At 47.5% G+C, this 22,925-nt stretch overlaps 7 protein-coding genes across 7 annotated transcripts; 5 read left to right on the forward strand and 2 right to left on the reverse strand.

The window, feature by feature from the left end:
• Nucleotides 1-6,639: 6,639 nt before the first annotated feature.
• Nucleotides 6,640-7,111, forward strand: N7481_001638 (uncharacterized protein; the record flags this gene model as incomplete). Its single annotated transcript, XM_057260857.1, has 3 exons — nucleotides 6,640-6,705; nucleotides 6,765-6,954; nucleotides 7,011-7,111. The coding sequence occupies 3 exons, from the start codon at nucleotides 6,640-6,642 to the stop codon at nucleotides 7,109-7,111; spliced, it is 357 nt and encodes a 118-aa protein (XP_057128689.1).
• A 413-nt stretch (nucleotides 7,112-7,524) lies between these two features.
• Nucleotides 7,525-8,144, reverse strand: N7481_001639 (uncharacterized protein; the record flags this gene model as incomplete). Its single annotated transcript, XM_057260858.1, has 4 exons — nucleotides 7,525-7,644; nucleotides 7,705-7,928; nucleotides 7,976-8,075; nucleotides 8,136-8,144. The coding sequence occupies 4 exons, from the start codon at nucleotides 8,142-8,144 to the stop codon at nucleotides 7,525-7,527; spliced, it is 453 nt and encodes a 150-aa protein (XP_057128690.1).
• Nucleotides 8,145-8,178: 34 nt separating this feature from the next.
• N7481_001640 (uncharacterized protein) lies at nucleotides 8,179-8,718 on the reverse strand (the record flags this gene model as incomplete). Its single annotated transcript, XM_057260859.1, has 1 exon — nucleotides 8,179-8,718. One exon carries the CDS (start codon nucleotides 8,716-8,718, stop codon nucleotides 8,179-8,181), a length of 540 nt encoding a protein of 179 aa, XP_057128691.1.
• Nucleotides 8,719-8,960: 242 nt separating this feature from the next.
• On the forward strand, nucleotides 8,961-10,698 carry N7481_001641 (DUF3723 domain-containing protein; the record flags this gene model as incomplete). Its single annotated transcript, XM_057260860.1, has 3 exons — nucleotides 8,961-9,378; nucleotides 9,431-9,729; nucleotides 9,793-10,698. The coding sequence occupies 3 exons, from the start codon at nucleotides 8,961-8,963 to the stop codon at nucleotides 10,696-10,698; spliced, it is 1,623 nt and encodes a 540-aa protein (XP_057128692.1).
• A 159-nt stretch (nucleotides 10,699-10,857) lies between these two features.
• Nucleotides 10,858-11,976, forward strand: N7481_001642 (uncharacterized protein; the record flags this gene model as incomplete). The annotated part of the gene is made up of 1 exon (XM_057260861.1): nucleotides 10,858-11,976. One exon carries the CDS (start codon nucleotides 10,858-10,860, stop codon nucleotides 11,974-11,976), a length of 1,119 nt encoding a protein of 372 aa, XP_057128693.1.
• A 2,536-nt stretch (nucleotides 11,977-14,512) lies between these two features.
• On the forward strand, nucleotides 14,513-14,839 carry N7481_001643 (reverse transcriptase; the record flags this gene model as incomplete). Its single annotated transcript, XM_057260862.1, has 1 exon — nucleotides 14,513-14,839. One exon carries the CDS (start codon nucleotides 14,513-14,515, stop codon nucleotides 14,837-14,839), a length of 327 nt encoding a protein of 108 aa, XP_057128694.1.
• Nucleotides 14,840-15,633: 794 nt separating this feature from the next.
• On the forward strand, nucleotides 15,634-16,116 carry N7481_001644 (ankyrin repeat domain-containing protein; the record flags this gene model as incomplete). Its single annotated transcript, XM_057260863.1, has 1 exon — nucleotides 15,634-16,116. The coding sequence occupies one exon, from the start codon at nucleotides 15,634-15,636 to the stop codon at nucleotides 16,114-16,116; it is 483 nt and encodes a 160-aa protein (XP_057128695.1).
• Nucleotides 16,117-22,925: the final 6,809 nt, after the last annotated feature.

Here is a 22,925-nt window from a genome sequence, read left to right on the forward strand (position 1 = left end):
CAGGTTATGAGCCCGGCAGCAACTCTCAGGTGCCGTCTCTACTCATCTGAGAATCATCTTGATAATCTTAACTATATATCTACCCCGCTTTCACAGCCATCACCATGTCTGCTCTGGTTCACGACTCGCCCGACCGAGCCGTCACAGCCATCGAGCCTCTGACAGGAAGTGACAACTTCGCGACGAAATCAACGAAGAGCTGAAAAGAGAAAACGCACGGTTGGAGAACGAAAAAGGGTTGCTGCTGGCTCATCATGGCGAGCACCTATCTCAATTTTATCATTTGAACCAAGCGCTGGAGGCGTCTCGAGAGTGACTGATCAGCATTCTCAATGACTGGGAGCATTCCTCGGAAGGCCAAGTGGCAGGGCTGATGACTTGCGAGAGAGTTCAGTGATTGCTTCCTTTTAAGATGACCTTCTGTTATCTCTATTAGAGAGACCTACATAGTTATAACGACTTGTATTTATCTTTCAATATTATATGCTACCTTTTTAAACTTCTTTCAAAATAGATCTCATGCATTCTCAGAAAAAGTCACCATGTGAATTGCGATTATTTGGAGAGCACCAGGACCATCGCATGGATTTGGAGCCATACAAGCTGCAAAGGCCATATCCAAAATATCTTGTGGCTTGCAAGAGCGGGCTAAGGCTGTTAATGTGATATCGAGAGCTCAAAGGCACAGCTAGATTGAGATGAAGAAGTATAGACCGATAGAAAGGCTTATCCTGGTTAAATAGATGCTAAAGTTTGGGGCCAACTAAGCTATCATGGAACATATCAAAGGTGGCGGTGATGGGGCTGTAGACCCTCACCCCCGAGCACATTTGTGGCTAAACCTTCATAGCGCTTTCGAGTGACATTGTTCCGTCCAAAGCAAAGGTGTGTCTAAAATTCCACGAGGTGCATTGTTCTACACATCAGGGTCTATCGATATGATAGTAGGGTGGATCGACGATTTGCAAGGCTGACATGACACTTCCATGCAATGCGCTCCAGGCATGTCTCTAATTCTCGAACTCCAGTGCCTGTCGGTTGCAACACACAAGGAGGTTATTATTCTCGTGTTCCAGCGATTCATTTGGCTCGTGTATCTGGCATCGCTCATCCTCAAGACGGATATACTCCGCCGATTTCACCACATAGCTTTCCCATAGACACAGATACAAATATAACAGTCTTAGCGCAGGAAAGGCAAGGTTGACATTACGGCGCAGGATTTGGTGTAGAGATCTGTATCACGCTGTCAAGTTTTGTTCACGTGGTCCTCGGAAGACACTTACCATTGGCCTCATGATGGTAGAACATGCGGTTGGTGCAGGATTTTCTGCTTCTGAGCCACTACCAGCGTCTTCGGAGAGACTTCGCTTTCTTTTTGCCGGTCGGACAGTCGATGAGGGGTATGCAGTGGGTGGGCTCATTGGTGAGGAGTAAGAGAGGATTGGGCAAGCACAACAGAGAGGACTTTCATAAGTCTTACATACGGTACACTACGTCGGAGATGCGGAATCTGCCATTGAATCAATCCGAGAGATGGCTCAGCTGGGTCGGAGGTCGGCAAGAGATTCATAGCTGTCGGAATATGGCAAGTTCTTGATAAACTGATTAATGGCCCTCGATCGGAAAGGGTAATGCTGAAGAGATGAAACACTTTGGAATGTTACCGTATGGCTGAGCAGATGGCATCAAGACTTTCTGAAACAGGCTCGCTAATTGCGCCAGGTGGATTGGCCATTTCAACCTCGGCTTCAGAAACGATCAAGGCGCAAGCGTAGTAATATTTCATGGCTTGGCCCATCAGATTGTTAAAGCTGGTTTGGTTTAGAAGATGAGGGGGACGAGGGGACATATCTCTGTCTGGTCGAAGTAATATTGACGCGTGCCCTATGACGAGAAAAAATCATCAGCGATATTTGCTGAGCAACGGAGAGCCAAGAACGGATAGCAATGGTAAGGAGATTGAAATGTAGTACGGGCACTAGCATGACTTACAAGACATTTAGTGACTCGCGATAGAAAATTTGCCAACCTATATAGAGGGTCATCAGCGCATGATATCTGCCTTGGAAATTGCGGAATGTTTTGAAACTTGCGTTCTCAGATATTGCTGTCCACTGCAGGGAGCTGTATAAAAGATGACGTCTATTTATCGTCAATCGTCAGTAGGCAGTCAATGAAGACAACTTGTAACTCACTGTGCTCGCAGCTTGGGCCATTTGGGATCCAGAAAGGTTCGCTCAATGGGTTATTTGTGGAGTAGCGGAAACGGGGCCGGCATCGAGCATCTTTCGAGTTAGCATGATTCTAAATGACTGGGAAACAACACTCAGTTGCTGTCTGAAGACTTAATTATTGAGAAAGACTAGGCCATTGCGATGAAAAAGGTCAGCTTATTTCAATGCATGATTTGGAGGTCAATCCATACCAACGAGTAGCCGCGAAGACGAACCACGATCGATATTCTTTGATCCAAAACCACAAAGGAATGCTTGCGAACGACTCTTCAGCGGGCGAGGGATTGGGTATATATAATTATACAGCCATGCATTCGATCTGCGTGAATGAGATCATCATCATCAACTGTGAGGGCTCAAACACAAACTACTCTGAAATTGCAGCCGGTTCAACATTTGGTTATTCATCTGACACAACAATTGAACACAACATTCGGAGACATCGCATTTTTCTGGCGACTCGATATATGCACTTCCTTTTATCACTGTTGGCACCGTTTAAACAGTGGTGAGCATGCCGCAGGAAAGCATCGATGATCCGTTTCAACATTCATTACCATGGGCTCGTAAGTTATTGCGATAAGTGAGAAGGTGACATATCACACCATTTAATTTCACCCACCAATGATGAGACCGATACCCTACCAAATGAACACCTCATCAAAGGCAGGCAAACACCATGCCATATTGTGACCCTTGATCACTACCATCCAAACGGCATGTTTCCTCATTGCCTATCTCGTATATCAGAGAAAAGAAAGCACACCTACCCAATATCAAGTAGATACAAGCTATGGTACGGCGCGGAGCCGATTCACACAGCCTCACAACAGAGTCCCTTGTATAGTGGGTCAGATATTAGGTCGATTACGTTTTCGTAGGACAAACCTCTGCGATCAGCCGCGTCTTTGCAAAGGCATTACCACATCAATCTCCTGGGAACGAAGTGGATGCGGGAGGGTGGGTACTACTATTCGGAAAGTTCTGCCAATTAGTGCCATCAATGGCTCACATGCGCGCAAGTCGACTATGAAATGATTGGTGGATATTTGGCCATGGCTCCCAGGAGCCTGTGGGCCGTAAATAGGGATGCAATTATTGGATACTAATAATAGATCGGAGGAAGAATGAGCCAATCGGTGCTATGAATGATCCACGTCTGCCACATAGTCCCTGTAGAAATGATTGGTCTAAATTTGGGCTGTGAGCTCCTGGGAGCCTGAGTCTACCATAACACCTCCCATAATTGGATAAGGATGAGTTAATCATGTCCACAATGTACCCACGTCTTCTCTCCTTTGAACCCGAGATAGAGACGACATTAAGAATTGGCCGTTGAAATTCAGGTGTAGTCTTTGTGGATATATTCAAAATACAAGAACTTTGAGTAGACCGGGTCACAGTATATCGTAATATTCATGGAAGATTCAATTGGAGTATAAGACACACAGCCGGGCCGGGTTTCTTACGAGAACCATACTAGAACTCGTGGTTCAGAAAATGTACTTTCCTGTATCAATTTCGACTGAAATTGGAATGAGATAGCATCTAGAGTTTCTGGTGACAGTGTCTCATGGTTATCAAATAGAGCATTGTTTACGGCGCGGGGAATAGTCCCTTGTCATCTGTGTCCAGATCACTGATGCAATCTGGCCTGCTCCAGCTCTACCATTCCCTTATTATACTCATGGTACAAGGTCCATCAATAATTGCGCAGACTTCCGAGTTCGGAAATAAGATTCTGTTGAGTATTTTCAAGTAGCGATACCCGCTCCTCAATTTGGCAAAATAAACGATAGATACGTGTTCTTGCTTGGTGTCCCCTTGGAGTTGCAAGAAAAGCTACTCATAATTAGTATGAATATTTTGATTGTCCACAGCAGACTCACGATAGCGCCTGGAACGGAGATCAGAAGCGAGGGCCGTGGATGACACATATCTGTTGGGGGTCATTTCGCAGGCGTCCTTTGCGGGTGTACGTCAGTCGGGAGTCTGATGGGTTACGATGGTCATAGAATTGATTGCACACTGGGTACTTATCTCTTGACCGAGGAGCCACAGGATAATTTATTTCTGCATACAGTACTTCTCATCCTACTCCCAAGATTCAAGTCACGCTTCCTTGAGCCCCGAGCCCGTTCCTATGGCAAAACAATCGCGAAGAGTTTTTTCAAGAGCAATGACGTAAAAGAGCAAGAGAAATTCATCTTTCTGTTCGTATGCTACCATATTATTTTCTCTCATCAATACTGAGCCATGAGCGGTACTCTTATGAAGTTAGACGCGAAATCCACACTCTTGTCTACGCCGAGACCAGAAACGTAGATGCAGACTGCAACTTTTCAGTCTAGAGCCATGCAATACATCCACAAGTGTTAATGTAGCCAGTAAAATGCATCAAATATGATTATGGAGTAAGGGGTATGAATTTTGCCGCTCAACTCGCACGTTTAGAAGTGCTAAGCCGAACCCCTATCTCCCCTTGAGCACACACAATGCGGAGTCTCTTCGTACATTCGTTGATTAACTGCACTCACCTTTTTAATTTATCGCTCTATTCAGGCTGCTTGTTACATATAGGTCTCTCAATGCTTCCGTGCAGCACCTTCGGTGCTAGCTAGGAATGGACCTCTCCTTATGGGAGATAAATTGCGCGCTCAGAATCGCCGAGAATCGCCAAAAAGCCCACAATATATCAAACGGGAGGAAGGAATAACCTCATTTTTATGGCTGTTCCACTCCATTATTCTCTTGACGATTCTGATTTGTTGATTCAGAGCGAGAAGGGATGTATTTGTGAGTCTTGAAAAGCCTTCATTATCTGACACAGTGTCTTCCCAGTACACTCAACGGCAGCTCATTCATTTTGATGTCTGCAGAAGCTGGGAAATTTGAGACCGAAAATACTTAGTCGAGGCTCTCTGAAGCATTCTGCTTCTTGTTCCTGATGCTTCCGCCTCCACTGCAAGATGTCGCTAATAGGGACATGACGATGTCGTAATTAATGGCTTTCATTTAAAGAGGTCCGTCCTCCCCTCATATGCCGTCCTCCAAGTTCCATTGTAAATGGAGCTCCCACTAAGGATGAATGTGTCATCGATTTATGCAATCGCTGCGGGAGGCTGCTTTTTAGCTCTTTTCCTCATCCAGACCCGAACTACGATGATTGGTTGCATCGAGTCCTGCTCTGTTCTGATCTCTCGGCACCTCACACTTCCTGCTCTCGTCCACAGGCATCGTATTTGGGGCCCTGGTCCCGGTTGAATGTTCTCATCTATTTTACCTACACTGTGGTTAATATCATGGTGGTATTCTTCCATACACACTCCGTCGCCCAAGCTGGCCGGAGAGCCGGAGAGCTGGCTCTCATCAACCTTATTTTTCCCCTCTCGGCCACTCACCTTGGGTACTTGGCTGACCTTCTGGGTATCACCTGGCACACGTGCTGTAAGATTCACCAGGCAACAGGTTGGATGTCTGTTGCTCTGCTTTCTTTTCACGTGGTTGCAGAATGCCAGAGCCGGGGATTTAGTTTTCCTCTTGGGGCAATATGTAACATATTTACCCTAAGCTTCCTTCTCGCTGTCATGTATTCAGGACTAACGCTGATAGGGGTCAATTTCCTTGGCCACACTTGCCCTCACCTCGCTCCCTTGGCTTCGTCGACGGTGCTATGAAGTCTTCCTCCGAAGCCACCAAGCCCTGACTGCTCTCTTTTTATATGGCACGTGGCAACATCTTCCAGACTAGAGTCACTTGCCAAGTTTGTACCTTTACGTGCCGCTGGTAATTTTGGCCCTGACTACAATCCTGGAGGTTGTCAACTTATGTTACACGAACGGGCTATTTTCGGGCCAGGGTGCTCCTCGGGCCTTTGTATCCTTCACCCCAGAAGGATCTCTGACACATCCTAGGCTAAGAAAAGCGGCCCACATTCGTCTGGCTCTGCCCAGACCTATCAAGATCGATGCGGGCCAGTATATCAATCTGTGGATGCCGTCAGTTGGACCTTGGTCGTGGCTTCAAACACACCCTTTCATAGTTACATCCTGGTCGCGCGGAAGACATGACACGATTGAGCTATTTGTGCAGGCCCGCGGTGGCATGACATCAGACCTACTGAGTCTTGCCGCTGGCGCTCCTGGCTGTCCTGTACCATTTCTGGCCATGTTTACAGGTCCACACGGTACTAGTGAGATTGTTGACGGGTTTGAAACCGTGCTACTGATTGCGAGTGGTTTCGGGATCGCTGCAACAATCCCCTATCTGAAGAAGATGATACATGGATATAATACCTGCACACTTCATGTCCGTCGGCTGCATTTGGTATGGCAGATAGAATCAATTGGAGAGAAGACCCTTCCGCTTTCAGTCCGACAGCACCAGCACTAACAAATTAGAAATGGTTAGCGCAGCCGAGGACCTGCTGAACCCCCTCCTGGAGGACGATATCATAGATAAAGGCTATGTAAGTCACTGGCTTCTAAATGGAAACTTTGTTGATTATTGACGGTAAAACGTCTACAGATTCTCAGCATTTCAATCTACGTCGAAAAAGGGCTTGCTCATGATAAGACGCCAATAGGAAAACATGAAAGAGCCTGCTTTTACCAAGGTGTACCCGATTATGACAAAATAGTCTCGCTCGAGGCATCGGGAGACCAAATCGAGAGGCTACCGAACATTCGCGATGAGCAAGGCCGGACCTTGGTGATGGGTGAGTGACCCAACCGCAGCCTGTCTCTATTCTATCGTATACTAAATTATCTCTAGTTTCAGCGGCAGGCAGGTATAGAGACCAGATCCGAAAAACCATCAAGGGCTTTTTGCATCATGGTGTGAGGCTTTCGGAGCTGGAATACCAGCCGGAGTAATTCAATGATAGGGAGTTCGCATGGAGCAAACGCAATGAGTAGTCCCGAGCATATGATGCTAGTTGGAGTTGCCTTCTGCGCACTTAAAGTAGTAAAAATGTGATGTTTGGGCAATTGAAATGCGATTACGACAGACAAACTTGCCGATTTGATCTCTGAATCTCCCTGGTCAACCAATTCAAATGAGCTACTTGGTCATTATAAATGACCGGGGCCAAGCATTACCCTGAAAAACAGCGGCTAGACCTTGATTGTTGACGCAATTAACACAACTCTTTTCTATCAAAATCAAAACGCGTATTATCTAATAGTAGACAGAACAAAAGCTTGAGCAATGAGGAACAGAAAGATCGTCGATTACCGTACCATGCATTGAATTTTTTTCATCGGTCATATTACTTTTGACTTCTGCTTTAATCGTTCTTCATGGGCCCTGGCGTGTATGAGTAGAATGTGCGAGCGGAGATCAACGCAAACCATGCAAGTCCGATGAGATTCCCTGGGCGGCATGGAATTTGCGTCAACAGTCGTTGCTAGATATTATTAGCACCGTTTGGAAAAACTGGTTTGGAAACAAATCGAGAGAAACAAACCTCTTTCAGTTCTTCAAAAGAGCCTGCCGAGGTCGTCGCGCAGAGAAATTCGATCGCAGCCGGGCAGGTTCTCCAGCGGTCGAGATTATCAATTCCTACTGCCCTATCTTCTTGGACATATTTTTGCATCAATTCCATCATAATTCTCGACACTGGCGCCAGGTCACTGGCATCGGCTCTACCTCTTTGCCGGAACACACAGCAATCGATCCGTGCTACCGTGCCTGATTAGGTGAGATTGACTGGGAAGGTAGAAATGGAATGAACTTACCAATTTTGATACGCCCATTCAAATTCACAAGGACGCTAGAACAGCCCAGAGATGTGTGATGGAAGTTGTTCACCACGAGATATAACAGCCCGTCAACGAGCTGTACATAATCAGCCATTTGGCCATCTGGCAGACAGGTGAGAGGAATTCAGGAACAAACCTGAGACATTATGGCTGCCAGCTCCTGCTCGTCTGGGAAGGCTTTACAAGCGACGATATGATCCAGAACGAGAGGGTCGAAATCCCCCCAGTGTGTACAGAAGCTCGGGAGTGCGGAAACACTCCCGAATGGAGGCCAGGTTCTCATGGCGCATGGAGCGGAGGATCCGCAGTATCTTGTCAGCGTCCTCAATCGGATACTGGCGCACCGCCCAGACACCGCGGTCTCCAGATGATCGAATGCATACCGCGACGGGGCCAGCTAGGTCACAATCGTAGTACTTTCTGAAAGTACCCCAAGGAGATTCGTCTCGGACTGTCAGGCCCGAACTGATAATGCTCTGCCACTGCATAGTCTCCTGGCGAGGCGGGCTTTGTGGCATCAATCGATTTTTCTTGCCGGTGTGCTCCGAAGTTAAGGAAGTGATGGACCTCTTTCCAGGCGCGGGTCCTAGATGGAGAGGTTGTGGGCCGGCTATGAGGTCCGTTACCGGTGATACTTCTGTTTGGGTTTGCGGCTGGGGGAGTAATGCGACCTGAGCGGCCCGGATTCTTGTCACTCTCTTTTCGCCGAGTTTTTGCATCATGGAAGCAGGATAGAATTTGGCTAATAGTTGAAAGCCGAAAAAGGAGCACGAAACAGAAAGGAAATCTTGCTCGATTTAAATGGGTATTTCGTGGAACACTAGGGTGTTGGATCTTCACCGGCAAAGAAACGCAGTGCCAACGTTGAGCCACCACAACGAGGGCGTCCAGATGTATTTATAAAGACATTCACGCCCGACAAAACCAAGCCAATCCTGAGCTCCATATTTATCCTGACACCATGACTCGACACGTCTTTACCGAACAAGAAGTGCGGCTCGCAGCAGAACGACGAATGAAATACATTGGTGTAGCTAAAGTCAGTATCTGCCAGATTCAATTCGAACCTCCCTTACCACGAGACCTGGACCCTAAGAATTTGGACCGGCTACGAAATATCTTCCGGAAGAATCGTTGTCGCCGCCTAGATGTCCAAAACCATGTTCCAGCGACCGTGTCTCGACATAATCTCGCAGACGCATTGCAGAAGGCGAATGTTCCCCAGGAAGCCTTGCTGACAACCGAAGGCCGGCAAATTCCTCGACTGGAATTTATGGCGGGGCAACTTCGGGGTCTCCATGGCCGCCATCGTGTACAAGCGGGTGTTGAGGTACTTCCTCCGGCGGATCGCTGGTGGACGGTTGATCTCTACACAGACGGTACGTGATATACCCGGGCGCTCCCATAGATTGATCCTGACTGTTCCAAAAGACATCGACCGAGAACTGAGAGCGGCGTTGGTGGATGAATATTCCAATCAGAAGAAGCCGACCGATGGGGAAGTCTATCGCAAGATCAGACAGTATGAGGGCGAGGGCAATGAAGCTTTTCGCGAGCGATGGTTCGTGAGACTATCGCCCAACAATCAAGAGCGCTTGGATCAACTTGACAATAAGAAGAATCGTCGTCTCCGACATGCATTTGACCGACTGCTAACGATTCCTGGACTTTGGCCTAGCGGAATGAGAATCAGCCTGCTTCATCGATTGATCGCTTCGGGCTGCATTGAGGTGAGTTTCAGCTCAGGTTACTGCTTTTTTTCTAGCTAATGAGGACTCTTCGTCTCTCAGGAGATAGCAACCTATTTGGACCACATTTTGGACTTCTGGTCCTCTCTGGTCGGATCACACCGCCGTCTGATGAAGAAAATCGATCAGGATACGGTTCACGCCCTGCAGTTACTGGCACCGGGTAAATCACGCACTGATGAAAAGACGGCGTGCGGGCTGGTTCTCAGTGGCCATTTGTTTGCCGAGTTCAGTGCTGATGAGCGAAACGCGATATGGGCCAAGATGAAAGACTTTGATGGTCTCATCCCGTCCTTATACACTTTCTTTGAGGATTTCAAGTACCTGGAGAGTTGTGCTCACTGTCTGAAGCGGCTCTTGGGTCCATCACCCCGATCTGTGAGGGAAGCCATGAGTTCGATCTTTGATCCAGACTCGGAGTCTGGGGAAAATCACCGAGAGAAAGGGAAGTGTATTATTCAGACCTCGGAGTCTACCTTCCGACGCCTTCATGCGTCCGAGACAGAATGCTTCGAGACAGGATACCAGCAACTATGGCTGTATGCTATGCGACATTATCCACTGATGCCGCCGGACCCCAAGAACTCTGATGATCTGTTGGCCAAACCGACTTGCGCTAAGCCGGACCCGCGCGCGATCTTCGACATGGCCCATCTAGCTCACCGGCTCGGCTTTAGGTCCCCAGAAATTGATGGGCTGCTGAACAGTTCTCCGGATCACCAGATTGCACGATCGGCCCTTCTCCAGGCCCGAAAGCCAAGCCGGTTTAGATACGATGACCAACACTTTGATAGTCTGGTGCGACGAATTGTAGATTGTTTTACTGAGGCTGTGCCTAATCAGCCCGGTCCCCGCAAGATCTTTTGGCAGACAGCACCGTCAAGGCGCACGCTCGCTCTGGGGTTCCGCAGACCCGCAACCATATTCAAGATGCCCCTTTGTTATTCTTAGATCGACTGCATGCTGATGTTGATGCCGCCGATACAATCACTAGCTTTTTTTGTCCGGCGTTGTCTCTTTTTCGCCTTTTGGGGGAAGTCGCCAACGGTTGATCCCATCAATAACAGAAGATGCGGCAATTTGAATACAGACCAAGGGTTTGAAGAGGGGATGGAATCGCCGTTGTTTGTTGAAAAGGAACATGCACCGGGCTTTGATACGTCTGCACGGCACAAGGGCGCATCAGGCAGGTCATCTCTTATCGGAAGAAGCAACGCTTCAACACGTCTGGTACTCTCCAGTGAGATCGACCATTCAGAAAATAGACCCGAGCCTATGGACTTAGATCCTCTCGAGCCAGCTCAAGATGAGGAAATCTTTGATCAGAGAAGTCCATCGGGTGGAGATCACTCTACTCCCCGATGGTCACTGAGCGATTCAGTGCTGGAAATGGTCCCTTCTCGCTGCTCGCCCGGGGCTGATCCAGAGCTTGGAGATTTTAAGAGTGAATGCACCCAGATCTCTCTGGAAACAGTCTCACTCGAATGGGACCAGGGCGAGCGAGCAACAGGAGAGGAACCCAGTCCAGACACTGGATCTGCCCTCGGAATTACTGCACAGACACCTATCGATTCTGCAGCACAGCGACGATCTTCGTCAGAAACGATAATATTGTCAGAAGAACGCCGTCCCTCCAGGTCTGAAGAGCTAGAGGCTTTCCTCAATGGCTTGAGGAGGGCCCAAGTGGAGCAGGAAGAATTGGAAAAAAGGATGGAGAGCGACCGGCTCAATGAAGAGCTCAATCTGCTCTATCATAATCAAGCTTCACCTAGAGATTTGCTTCAATCAGGTCAAACTCAGACTTTGTCACTATCGATCTCTGCTGACGAACAATCGGAAGCAATGTACAAAGAGACCAGGCACATCGCAACAAAACCTGTCGACCCCAATTGTCAAACGTCTACACAACCGCTTATCGAGATCAAGTTCTGGTCACTCGAGCGAGGTCAGTGGAACCAATCAGACTGTCTTCTCGTAGACCGGTTGGATCCCTCACCCATGGAGCGGCTCGCACGAAAGTACTCCTGCAAAGGATTTACACTCTACGATGTGAACCTCAAGAGCCTTCGTCCGGCCCATTGCTACCGCGCAGCAACAGCGGATGATACCAAAGCGATCTTCTTGATTTCGGCCCACGAAGAGAAAGCAATTGCGGCTACAGAAGGATTACGGAAGGAGGAAAAGCTGATTTCAATGGCTGCTCGCGTTGTGGGACGTGCACGATATTGATGAACCAATTTGCCCGGCGGTGCGCGGTACAACCAGGATCTTCATGTGAATCTTTGGCTCCTAAGAGTTTCTTCTTGGGGAGCAGATGAGCACAAGAAATTTCTTCTGAGAGGGCCATGTTTCTAGGCCAAGTCTCCTAGAAGGCCCTTGTTCTTGTGAAGCGCTGCCAACTAAGAGAACATCGACTAAGCATACAAATCTACTTGTATCTCGTAGTGCGGACAAGTTTGAAAAGAGGACCGCCTCTGGAATATAATGCTTTATGCAAACCAACAGCTTCAGAATAGCAACCCTCACAATAGCAAACAGCAGAATGCCAGACAGGAATTGATGCTAGTGGAAGCGGAAAAATAAAACATCTCAAAAACATGATATAAAAGTATATTGGTGGACAAGTGCACCTACCGATTCATCTATAGGATGATGGGTGTCAGATATTCATCACGATTGATCAATTATCATCGTTCATAACAAATTTTTCTGGTGACACAGTATATGATAAAGCTTTTGCCACCGTTGGCACCATATGAGCAGTCGTGCGAATGCCGCAGAAAAGCTTCGATCACGCGTTTCAACGTTCACCGCCAACCTTTAGCTAGGTACCATTCCTCTGAGACAAAATCTGGCTAACCTTCGTACAGGTAACTGTTGATCTTTAAATGTTGGGGCAGAGCTGTTGATCAACATGAAAAAGATGCGGCCGCATTAGAAAAAGACCCAAGATGGTTCATCACCGAGGAACACTGGTGTAGCCATGGGCAGCAGCACGAATTTGACCGTGCAGTATGCAACAGACCAAAATTTGAGGGCCAATTTCCTTGTCTTTCCCTCAACCACCGACGATTGCGAGTTAAGAGGCAGCTACGGATTTATAGATGAAATAAAGCTTTAGTCCCCAAGAGAGCTACTATCGTGACATCCTTTAATTATACTTGGGCCGAAAAATATCAGCCCTTGTCATCCTTACCGACTCTTTGTGCGCATACGATCGCAAACACAATATCATAATCAGCTACTGATTTATCCAGAGACGAAGCGATCTATACATCAATACGTCAACCTAGCTCTTAGCCTCTGCCAACATACTTTTGTTTCCGGTATCGAATGAAGCTGAACTCGTCTTTGAGATTGAAGCAAAAAGACGCACCAGCTCACTTGGCTTGGATGCGAAGAGTGCTACTGATAGGTCAGTATGTTGATGCCCAGCAACTTCAAACTATGCTTACAAACGCCCTGGATAGAAATTCTGCATTTCCTGTCCCCCAAAATTCAGGCGAAAAGCCTATCTCTCTTTCTCGCTATCCCTGAATTTGATTGTCATGGCTCAATATTTGAGCGAGCACAAAGGAATCAGACGGCTTGTCTCAATCGAAAATCTCATTGGTAAGTAATCTAGTACCAAGAAACTCGTGATCCTAATCTAATTGCGTTGTTAGATTTCTCGGAAAGATTTCTCGTTACCCTCTGGTCTCCTCTAGCGAAGGATAGCCCCAAAACTTCAACGGGGTTTCGGGTTTATCTGAAAAATATCCTTCGGAGATCTCATGCAACATATCATACACTCATCGCGACATTTTACTATCTAGCTCTCTTGCGGTTCACGATTAAGCAAAAGTTTCCCACTAAGCCCTTTCAAGTGCCCCAGGAGCTTCAGCCTCTACAGTGTCAGCGGCGGATGTTTCTCGCAGCTCTCATGCTGGGTTGGAAGTTCACTCAGGATTATGGGCACTCGACGCGACGCTGGGCATCCTTCTCGGGTCTAAGTGATAAGGAGCTAAATAGAAACGAAGGATTGTTTCTTTCCGTGATTGATTGGCGCCTCTTTATATCACATGGAATGTTTTCTCACTGGAAGTCAGAGGTACTTTACTATATTCAAAACCCTGATGTTGCTTTACCAGATTTTATCTTTGCTCAGTGAAAAAACACTAGACTAATTATAGTCATGTGGATGGAAACCAAGGAAACTCGGCTTATGGCACTTTCTTTTATCTCTAAAAGTGATAGGTTTGGATCTGAAAACTGATATCATCTTTGCCTAAAGCCCTGGCTGCTATGTATTTAAATGAAGACTTTTTTCACCGACCACGAGTCTGCGTCCTGAGAAGTAATTTCAAAATGCCAAATTAAGTATAGTCGATTTCCGCGACACATTACAGTTGTGAGAATTTTGTACACAATGGTGTTTAATCTCGGCTTCAGAGTCTTAGAGCTTGGGGTCTAGCCCAAGCTTGAGCAATGGCAAGCAGCCTTGAAGCCCTGTTGGCTTGCGCAAAACTGGAATGTATAAGAGAAATTGTGTAACTAGACGGTGTGGAAACTAATATCTAAGGCGCGACCGACGCTTAGATAGCATGTGTGTTTGGTGATGCTAGGTGTACGGTAAAGTGACTGGTTTTGAGACCATTCCCTGCAGCCGGTATTGTGAATCGAGAACTGGGACCGTAAACCGCTCTTTCCCCTTCTCGGAGCGCCTACATGGTTCAGCTGCTGGTATATCGGTTACTTGTCTGGATCGATTTTGAATAATGGCGGGATGGACCGCGACGCGAACCCTGAACCGCCCGACCGCGACGAACACGACGAACGCGAAGATTCACCGCCACAATTGTCGAGACCGAGACGCACCACCAGACCGCCGAATAATTATGCTCGGGAGCAAGAGATCGACAACGAGCAGACAAAGGCACGCTCCCAACAGAGGCAAAGAATCCAGGACAAGCCAGGGACCCAATGTGACGCAGCAATTTCCGACGAGTCGGCGACAGAGAGCGACGACCCAAGTGCCGCCAATAAACTCTGGCAAGAGATCAGACGACCGGATGATTTACAAAGAAAAGAGCTCCGGAATGTCGGAAAATAATTCCAGAAAGTCAAGGAAAATTTGGTGCCGCCCTCGCAGAATTCGACATGAGCTGCAGACCCTGACACATGGAATTGAATCAGCTTGAAGTTTTTTTAGTGACCTCGCACGTCAACACCACAACGTAAAGCCTCTCTTCGGCATTTCAACCACCTATGCAGTGATTGGGTTTTATGGGCGAAGCCGAGCGATGTCAACTTAATTGCTGCAAGGTATCCCTTATGTTTAGCTCAAAATTGTCTACCCATATGCCATTTCCTCTGAAAATAATCTGAATTTTCAGTTAGACATCTACAGTACTGGGGATGTCTCTCTCCTTCTATAAAAAATGACTATCCCCCGAAGATCAATTAAGAGAGACTCGTCTTTCGTAGGCGATGTTCTTCCACGTTGGTCAATTTGACATTTCTACTATTATTCCGGCCTCCGAAAGCTTTGGTTTTTGAATGGATTGTCGGGGGACAAGCTTTTTGTCGTTGATAAAGACCTGCTGCAAATAAGTCGTGAAACTCAGGTCTTTGATTAGAGAGGCATTTCAACATCCCAGAATCAGGCACCATTTTAGAAAGGAAGAAGGTTGATTGAGGTTTATTGACAGGCACAGAAGTGCAAAAAGGTGATGACGAATGTTAACATCAGAATCTGGGTACCAATCATATTAAGACATAAAATTAAGACATATAGATGATTGATCTTAGCTTCAGCGCCGTCTAGCATACTGTACAGTATCATTCTTGCCGTCAGTACCGACTCCTTTAAAACTTGAAACAAATCACATGTCTTCCCACATTACCATGGAGATTATTGACAAGGAATTCGAGCTCATGAAAAGGCTTTCGGAGAACAAATTAAACAATGACATCAGTATTTACCTTGATGAAACACACAGCAAGATCCAATTAAGGGGCATATATAACCCCAGAGGCCCGTATAAGAGGTCCCTCGCTCATTTCGCTGCGATGGGAGATTGCGTCACGCTTCTTGAAAGGCTGCTGGACCTCGGTACTCCGGTTGATGATCTTGACCAGAACAAGCGCACACCACTCTCTTGGGCCGCAGAGTATGGCTCTCTTAGAGCCGCCAAAGCTTTGCTGAAGAAAAGAGCTAAGATCAACTCTCTCGATGACATGTACAGGTCACCCCTTACCTGGTTGGAATATGCCGGCAGCACTGAATGCAAGGATCTAGAAGCTACCAGGTCATACCTCAAAGAGAATGGGGCAACCATGAGGGGTGCAAAACGCGCATGGATATTTAAGAAATTGCGAATACTCTGAGGAGAGAGGGGATACTGATTGGTTTTCTTGTGCAGTAGGGTGGGATTTGAAGCTACCCCTGTCATTTTTGGTCTCTGAATTTTAGAAGTGCAAATAGCTGAAAAGAGCATTTTCTGATGTTCAAGGTTGTCAGAACTTGTGATCCAAGATAGACTTGCACCGTAGTAGCTACGGGGGAAGTTTCTGGTACAAGCGCCCTATGGCCACAAACAGGGCTTTTTCTTCTGCACAAAAAGTAGTTTTCTCACCATCAGCGTTCATATCGTTGCTACTTTCTGGCCTAGTTTAGCTCTTCGATCGCCTTTACGCCGTCACAAGACAAAACTTGATCCTGGGAGCAAGTTATAGAAGCACGCCGAACCACAATGCCCAGCAATTCGTCAACCAAAGTATGAATACTCAAGGTACATTCGAATCCGTGGCAATTATAACCCATTTGACAACTGAGTAGAGTTGAGCTGCAAAGGAATCCTGCGAAATAACCACAATTAGAAAAGCCTCATCCACAGCACCCGTTTCTGATCGTCATTCCGGGCACTATAGTGAGTCCACTGTGCATCATCACGACATTCTTACTAAGTCTGAATAGCTTTGCCTGACGATCGAAGAGGGTACCGAGAGAGGGCACGTTTCTATCATTTATTTTGCCAAATCAAGGAGCAGATATCGCTGCTTGAAAAAGATAGGAAAACTCTCATTTCGGAACTCGAATGTCTGCGCAGTTACTCATGGACCTTGTACTATGCGTACGATAGGACGATGGAAGAGCTAGATCAGGCCAAAAAGCAGCAGGGGTCCGGACGCTGATGGTGAATGAACTATTTGCGCAGGAAATAACATCTTATTTGATGAGCATGAGACACTGTCACCAGAAACTCTAGATACTAACTACAGTATCTCATTTCAATTTCATTCGTAATTGATACAGTAAAGTAAACTTTCTGAACCACAAGTTCTAGTATGGTTCTCGTAAGAAACCCGATCCGGCTGTGTGTCTTATACTCCGATTGAATCTTCCATGAATATTACGATATACTGTGACCTGGTCTACTCAAAGTTCTTGTATTTTGAATATATTCGCAAAGACTACGCCTGAGTTTCAACGGCCAATTCTTAATGTCGTCTCTGTCTCGGGTTCAAAGGAGAGAAGACGTGGGTACATTGTGGACATAATTGTATCAGCCTTATCCAATTATGGGAGGTGCTATGGTAGGCTCAGGCTCCCAGGAGCTCACAGCCAAATTTGGGCCAATCATTTCTACGGGGGCTTTGTGGCAGACGTGGGTCATTAATAGCACTGATTGGCTCATTCTTCCTCCGATCTATTATTAGTATCTAATGATCGCATCGATATTTACGACCCACGGGCTCCTGGGAGCCATGGCCGAGTATCCACCAATCATTTCATAGTCAACTTGCGCGCATGTGAGCCATTGATAGCACTAATTGGCTTATAATTCCTTGTTGTAGTACTCACTTTCCCCCATCCACTTTGTTCCTAGGAGATTGGAGTGGGTAATGCCTTTGCAAAGATGCGGGTGATCGCAGAGGGTGTTTACGAAAACCTAATCGACCTAATATCTGACCCACTATACAAGGGACTCTGTTGTGAGGTGGGGCTGTGTGAATCAGTCCCGCGCCGTACTATAGCTTGCATCTGCTTGATATTGTGTAGGTGTGCTTCCTTTTCTCCGATATACGAGGTAGGCAATAACTAACCCTCCCCTTTGGCTGGAGATCCAGGGCCGCAATATGGCACGGTTTTTGTCTGCCTTTGATGAGGTGTTCATTGGGTAGGGTATTGTGGTCATCATTGGTGGGTGAGATTGAATGGTGTGATATGTAATCGTCTCACCTATCGCAATAACTTACGAGCCCATGGTGGTGAATGTTGAAATGGATCATCGATGCTTTCCTGCGGCATGCTCACCACTGTTGAAACTGTGCCAACAGTGATAAAAGGACTTGCATATATCGAGTCGCCAGGAAAAGTGGATGTCTCCGAATTTTGTGTTCGAATGTTGTGCCAGATGAATAACCAAACGTTGAACTGGCTGCAATTTAAGAGTAGTTTGTGTTTAAGCCCTCACAATTCACAATGGTGATCTCATTGACGCAGACTGAATGCCTGGCTGGATAATTATAAATACCCGATCCCTCGCCGGCTGAAGAGTCGTTCGCAAGCATTCCTTTGTGATTTTAAATCAAAGAATGTCGATCGTGATTCGTCTTCGCGGCTACTCTGGTATGGATTGACCTCCAAATCATGCAGTGAAATAAGCTGGCCTTTTATATCGCAATGGCCTAGTCTTTCTCATCAATAGAGTCTTCAGACAGCAAGTGAGTGTTGTTTCCCAGTCATTTAGAATCATGCTAAGTCGGAAGATGCTCGATACCAGCCCCGTTTCCGCTTCTCCTCGAATAACCCATTGAGCGAACCTTTCTGGATCCCGAATAGCCCAAGCTGCGAGCACAGTGAGTTATAAGTTGTCTTCATGAACTGCCTACTGATTATTTTGAGAAATAGTTGCCATCCTTCATACAGTCACCTGTAGAGGACAGCAATATCTGAGAACGTGAGTTTCGAACTTTGCAGCAAATTTCAAAGCAGATGTCATGTGCTGACAACCCTCTATATAGGTTGGCAAACTTTCTATCGCGGGTCACTTGGTGTCTTGTAAGTCATGCTATTGCTTTGCCCCTGCCCATTCCCAACAGCCAGTACTACTTTTCAATCTCCGTACGAATGCTATCCGTTGGTGGCTCTTTGTTCTTCCGAAATTATCGCTGATTGTTCTTCTTCTTCATAGGACGCATGTCAATATTACGGCCGACCTGACAGAGATATATCCCCCTCCTCGTCTTCAAAACTAGACCAGCTTGAACAACTGATGGGCCAAGCCATCAGTTTTACTACGCTTGCGCCTTTGTTGTTTCTGAAGTCGTGGTTAAAAGGCCAACTCGCCTGGCGCATCTGCTTAGTCATACGGTAAGTCTCCAAGGTGTTTTCGTCTCGTCGACATTACCCTTTCCGATTGAGGGCCATTTATCAGTTTATTAAGAACTTTTTCATATTCCGACAGCTTTTAATCTCTTGCCGACCTCCGATTCGGAGCCTCGTCGGCAGCCATAGCCCGGTTCCATGCTAGGCTGAGTGAGCCATCGCAGCAATCGACGACATCGAAGAGAAGTCCAGCATCGACGGCCACCGAAAAAGATCATGGTCTCTCCAGGTATAACATAATCCAGCAATGAATCGGGCTTTAGGTCACAGGCTGAGGGCCGGCTCTACCAAGCCCTGATTGCAGCTCAGCAACCGACAAGCCAGGTCGCGGCAGTGAATCTATCCCATGTCTCTCCCCATGAGAACAGACGCTTTCAGGTCAGCTACTACTTCATTCCAACCCAAAACCCATGATCCTCTCCTTCAGCGGAACATTGTCCTGACAGGTCTGAAGATTCACCTCCCACACGAAAACCAAAGACGAAACAGCTATGCATTGGCAGATATTGCCAACATTCATTTGCAGCGATACGGAGTGATCCTGGGCCCTCCAGATGTAATCGAAATGAGCCCGCTACATCTCTGGTTGGCTTTCGCTGATCCCAAACTACATCAACGGCAAGTCTGTACCACCCTTAGCCACCAGAAGACTTGCTGATATGGAGAAGTAGTGAAACGTAGCACTGCTTCGGCTGTTCCTACAAGTCCGATCGGGATAGTGTATTGCGGCTAGTATTGGGATTCTCTCTAGGCCACGAGCACGGTCAGTGGCGGTCAGTTGCGAACACCCATCTTGCGCCAATTGCTGACAATTGGTGCTAGAACGAGTATATACAACGGCAACCTGTTTGCCTGTGGCCACGCTTCCCCCGTGGCCTATACGATGAACAAAGGAAAGGCGTACGTTCTCAAGGCTGGAAGGTTTGGGAGAATTGTCCTTTTTGCCAAATCACTGACATGAAGATACCTTTTCCCTCCCAAGCGTGGCCAAAGCCAATCGAATGCTCTCCCCATGATGCCATCCCCGAACGGCACAAATTCACCAGCGGAAGAGCGTCGTTAATTACGGTCGTTCGACTGCCGCAGCGGTTGCAACTGCTCAATTATTACTCGAAGGGTGCTATGTCGGTGGTAACTAGTAAAAAAGTCGTACTTATTGACCTCGGATGTAGTTGACGGAGCTGTGATGTTCTGCCATTGTGGGCCTGTCACTTGTGCCCGACGCGAGACGCTGCGACGCGTCAGTGCACGGCCTTGTCGCCTTTAGTGTACCGCCGGGTGATGCCTTAGGTCGGTATCAAGGGATGACAGAAAACACGAGGCCCACGAGAAAAAATACGCGAGACGAACCGGAAACAAGCGGGTTGTGAACACGATGCATGAGCGAGAACCGTCTTTCTGACAAATGGTCATTCAAATGCACCCTGCGGGAATCGAACCCGGTTCGTTAAGGAAGCAAACGTGGCATATTCGACTAGACCACGCGAGCAGATACGCTGGCGGCGCGAGATTTGCCTCACTATATCCAGCATCTTCTTAGAATATCATAGCCACCGTAGTCTTGACCAGTACTCAGCTACATCATCCCTTTGAGCTCCATAAGAGTCTCTCATTTGGCCATGCCAATGGAATATGATATTCGAAAAGAGGACCAGAATACAGGGCTTGAATTGCTGACATTCTGATGGTTTGTTTCTATTTATACTGCTACCATGAACGTGCGCGCCTGAGGATATATATTACGTACATGATGATCATTTATCGACATTACCTAAGAGCTGTGTACTGTATCACCAAAGAATATGCGACGAAGCTCAAGCCACTTAGAAGAGCGACCCGAGTGAAATAACGATTCAATCTATCGCCAATAGATGTACATGGTGTACATACCCTTTAGTTAACATTTCTGAACTGGTAAGCAATGTTGATTGCACCATCATGAACTCCAAGCCCATAGTCGAGTTTTTCAAAAAAGACTATCCGCAGATAATTAAATTGCGTTCTGCTATAATGACAGATTCTAGTTGACGAACTGCATCATGTTTCACCGTCTTTCATCTTTTACATCATTGGTGAGCTAAACGAAGATCCAACTGTAACGGCGATGGGTAGTCACCGTTGGCAGCCACTTCACCGCTCGGCAGTTACGCCGCGCCGCAAATCAACATGTTGACTCACTGGTCCATCGATCATGATTATCACCAATCCTCAACTGTCACTCACCTCCGGCCCTCATCTCCAGGCCTCGCCATCAACGTGTCCTCACCACCAAGACGCCTTCATCAGCACGCCAACACTACCTACTCACTGTCGAAAGCCTGCATTTCACCACGTCAAGACAAATTCAGCCCCTTTGGTAGCCAGCAAAGACACGCATTCACACAAATGGAGACTACTTTGGATTGCGCGCGTCGCCCAGATCGGCCACCAGGCTATCATACACTGAGATCCCTACTGGCCCGATGAGTCAGTGCCCTACTTCGCACTACGTTGAAGAAATGCCCATTGTCAAAAGACAGGGCGTGATTCAAGGCTCCATAACAACTTTAGGCGAACCAGGAACACGTCTATTGAACTCTACAAACAGGCTGAAGGGCATGACACAAAGTATACTGGATGATTCTTGATTCTATTGATTCTTTGGAGCAGGTCTTGGCTTCTTCGAGGACTCCCCCCGAATACTAGTCTCTGACACCACGAAGAGGTGCCTGCAATCGCCAGAGGATCAGGACGAGGACCGCGGCGCCACGGGTCGCCTAATGAGCGCAAATTTGATAACGCAGGGCTCAAGGCTGCATGGAAGCTCAAGATTATACAATCACAGGGCTCAGGGCTGTGAGGGAGAACTTGGTGACGCAGCGGTCTCCTGCGGAGGTTCTTGGTAACGCAGGCGTCCCTGCGGAGCACAGGTTTACAACGCAGGGCTCATTGCTGCGAGGGAGCGCGTTTTTACAATCACAGGGCTCATGGGCTTGGGCTGTGAGGGAGCACGTTTTTACAGTCACAGGGCTCATGGGCTGTGAGGGAGCACGTTTTTACAGTCACAGGGCTCATGGGCTGTGAGGGAGCACGTTTTTACAATCACAGGGCTCATGGGCTGTGAGGGAGCACGTTTTTACAGTCACAGGGCTCATGGGCTGTGAGGGAGCGCGTTTTTACAATCACAGGGCTCATGGGCTGTGAGGGAGAACTTGGTGACGCAGCGGTCTCCTGCGGGTCTCCCTTGGTTTCGCAGCGTCCCACTGCGGAGGCTCTTGATGTCGCGGAGGTCCCCGCGGAGCACATTTGTACAACACAGGGCTCATTGGCTGTGAGGGAGCACATTTATACAACACAGGGCTCATTGGCTGTGAGGGAGCACATTTGTACAACACAGGGCTCATTGGCTGTGAGGGAGCACATTTATACAACACAGGGCTCATTGGCTGTGAGGGAGCGCATTTATACAACACAGGGCTCATTGGCTGTGAGGGAGCACATTTATACAACACAGGGCTCATTGGCTGTGAGGGAGCACATTTATACAACACAGGGCTCATTGGCTGTGAGGGAGCGCATTTATACAACACAGGGCTCATTGGCTGTGAGGGAGCGCACTCTTACAATCGCAGGGCTCATTGCTGCGAGGGAGAACTTGTTGACGCAGCACTCTCCTGCGGAGAACTTGGTGACGCAGCGGTCTCCTGCTGGTCTCCCTTGGTATCGCAGCGTCCCCCTGCGAGGCAAACTTGATCACGCAGAGCCCGTCCTGCGAAGAGTACTTGGTAACGCAGATCTTACCTGCAAAAGACACCCAAGGCTGCGA

This window comes from Penicillium waksmanii (assembly GCF_028829765.1).
Source record: "Penicillium waksmanii strain IBT 27052 chromosome Unknown utg000001l:1.0-4852451.0:1.0-4856178.0, whole genome shotgun sequence".
In the NCBI taxonomy this organism is placed as follows: Eukaryota; Fungi; Ascomycota; class Eurotiomycetes; order Eurotiales; family Aspergillaceae; genus Penicillium; species Penicillium waksmanii.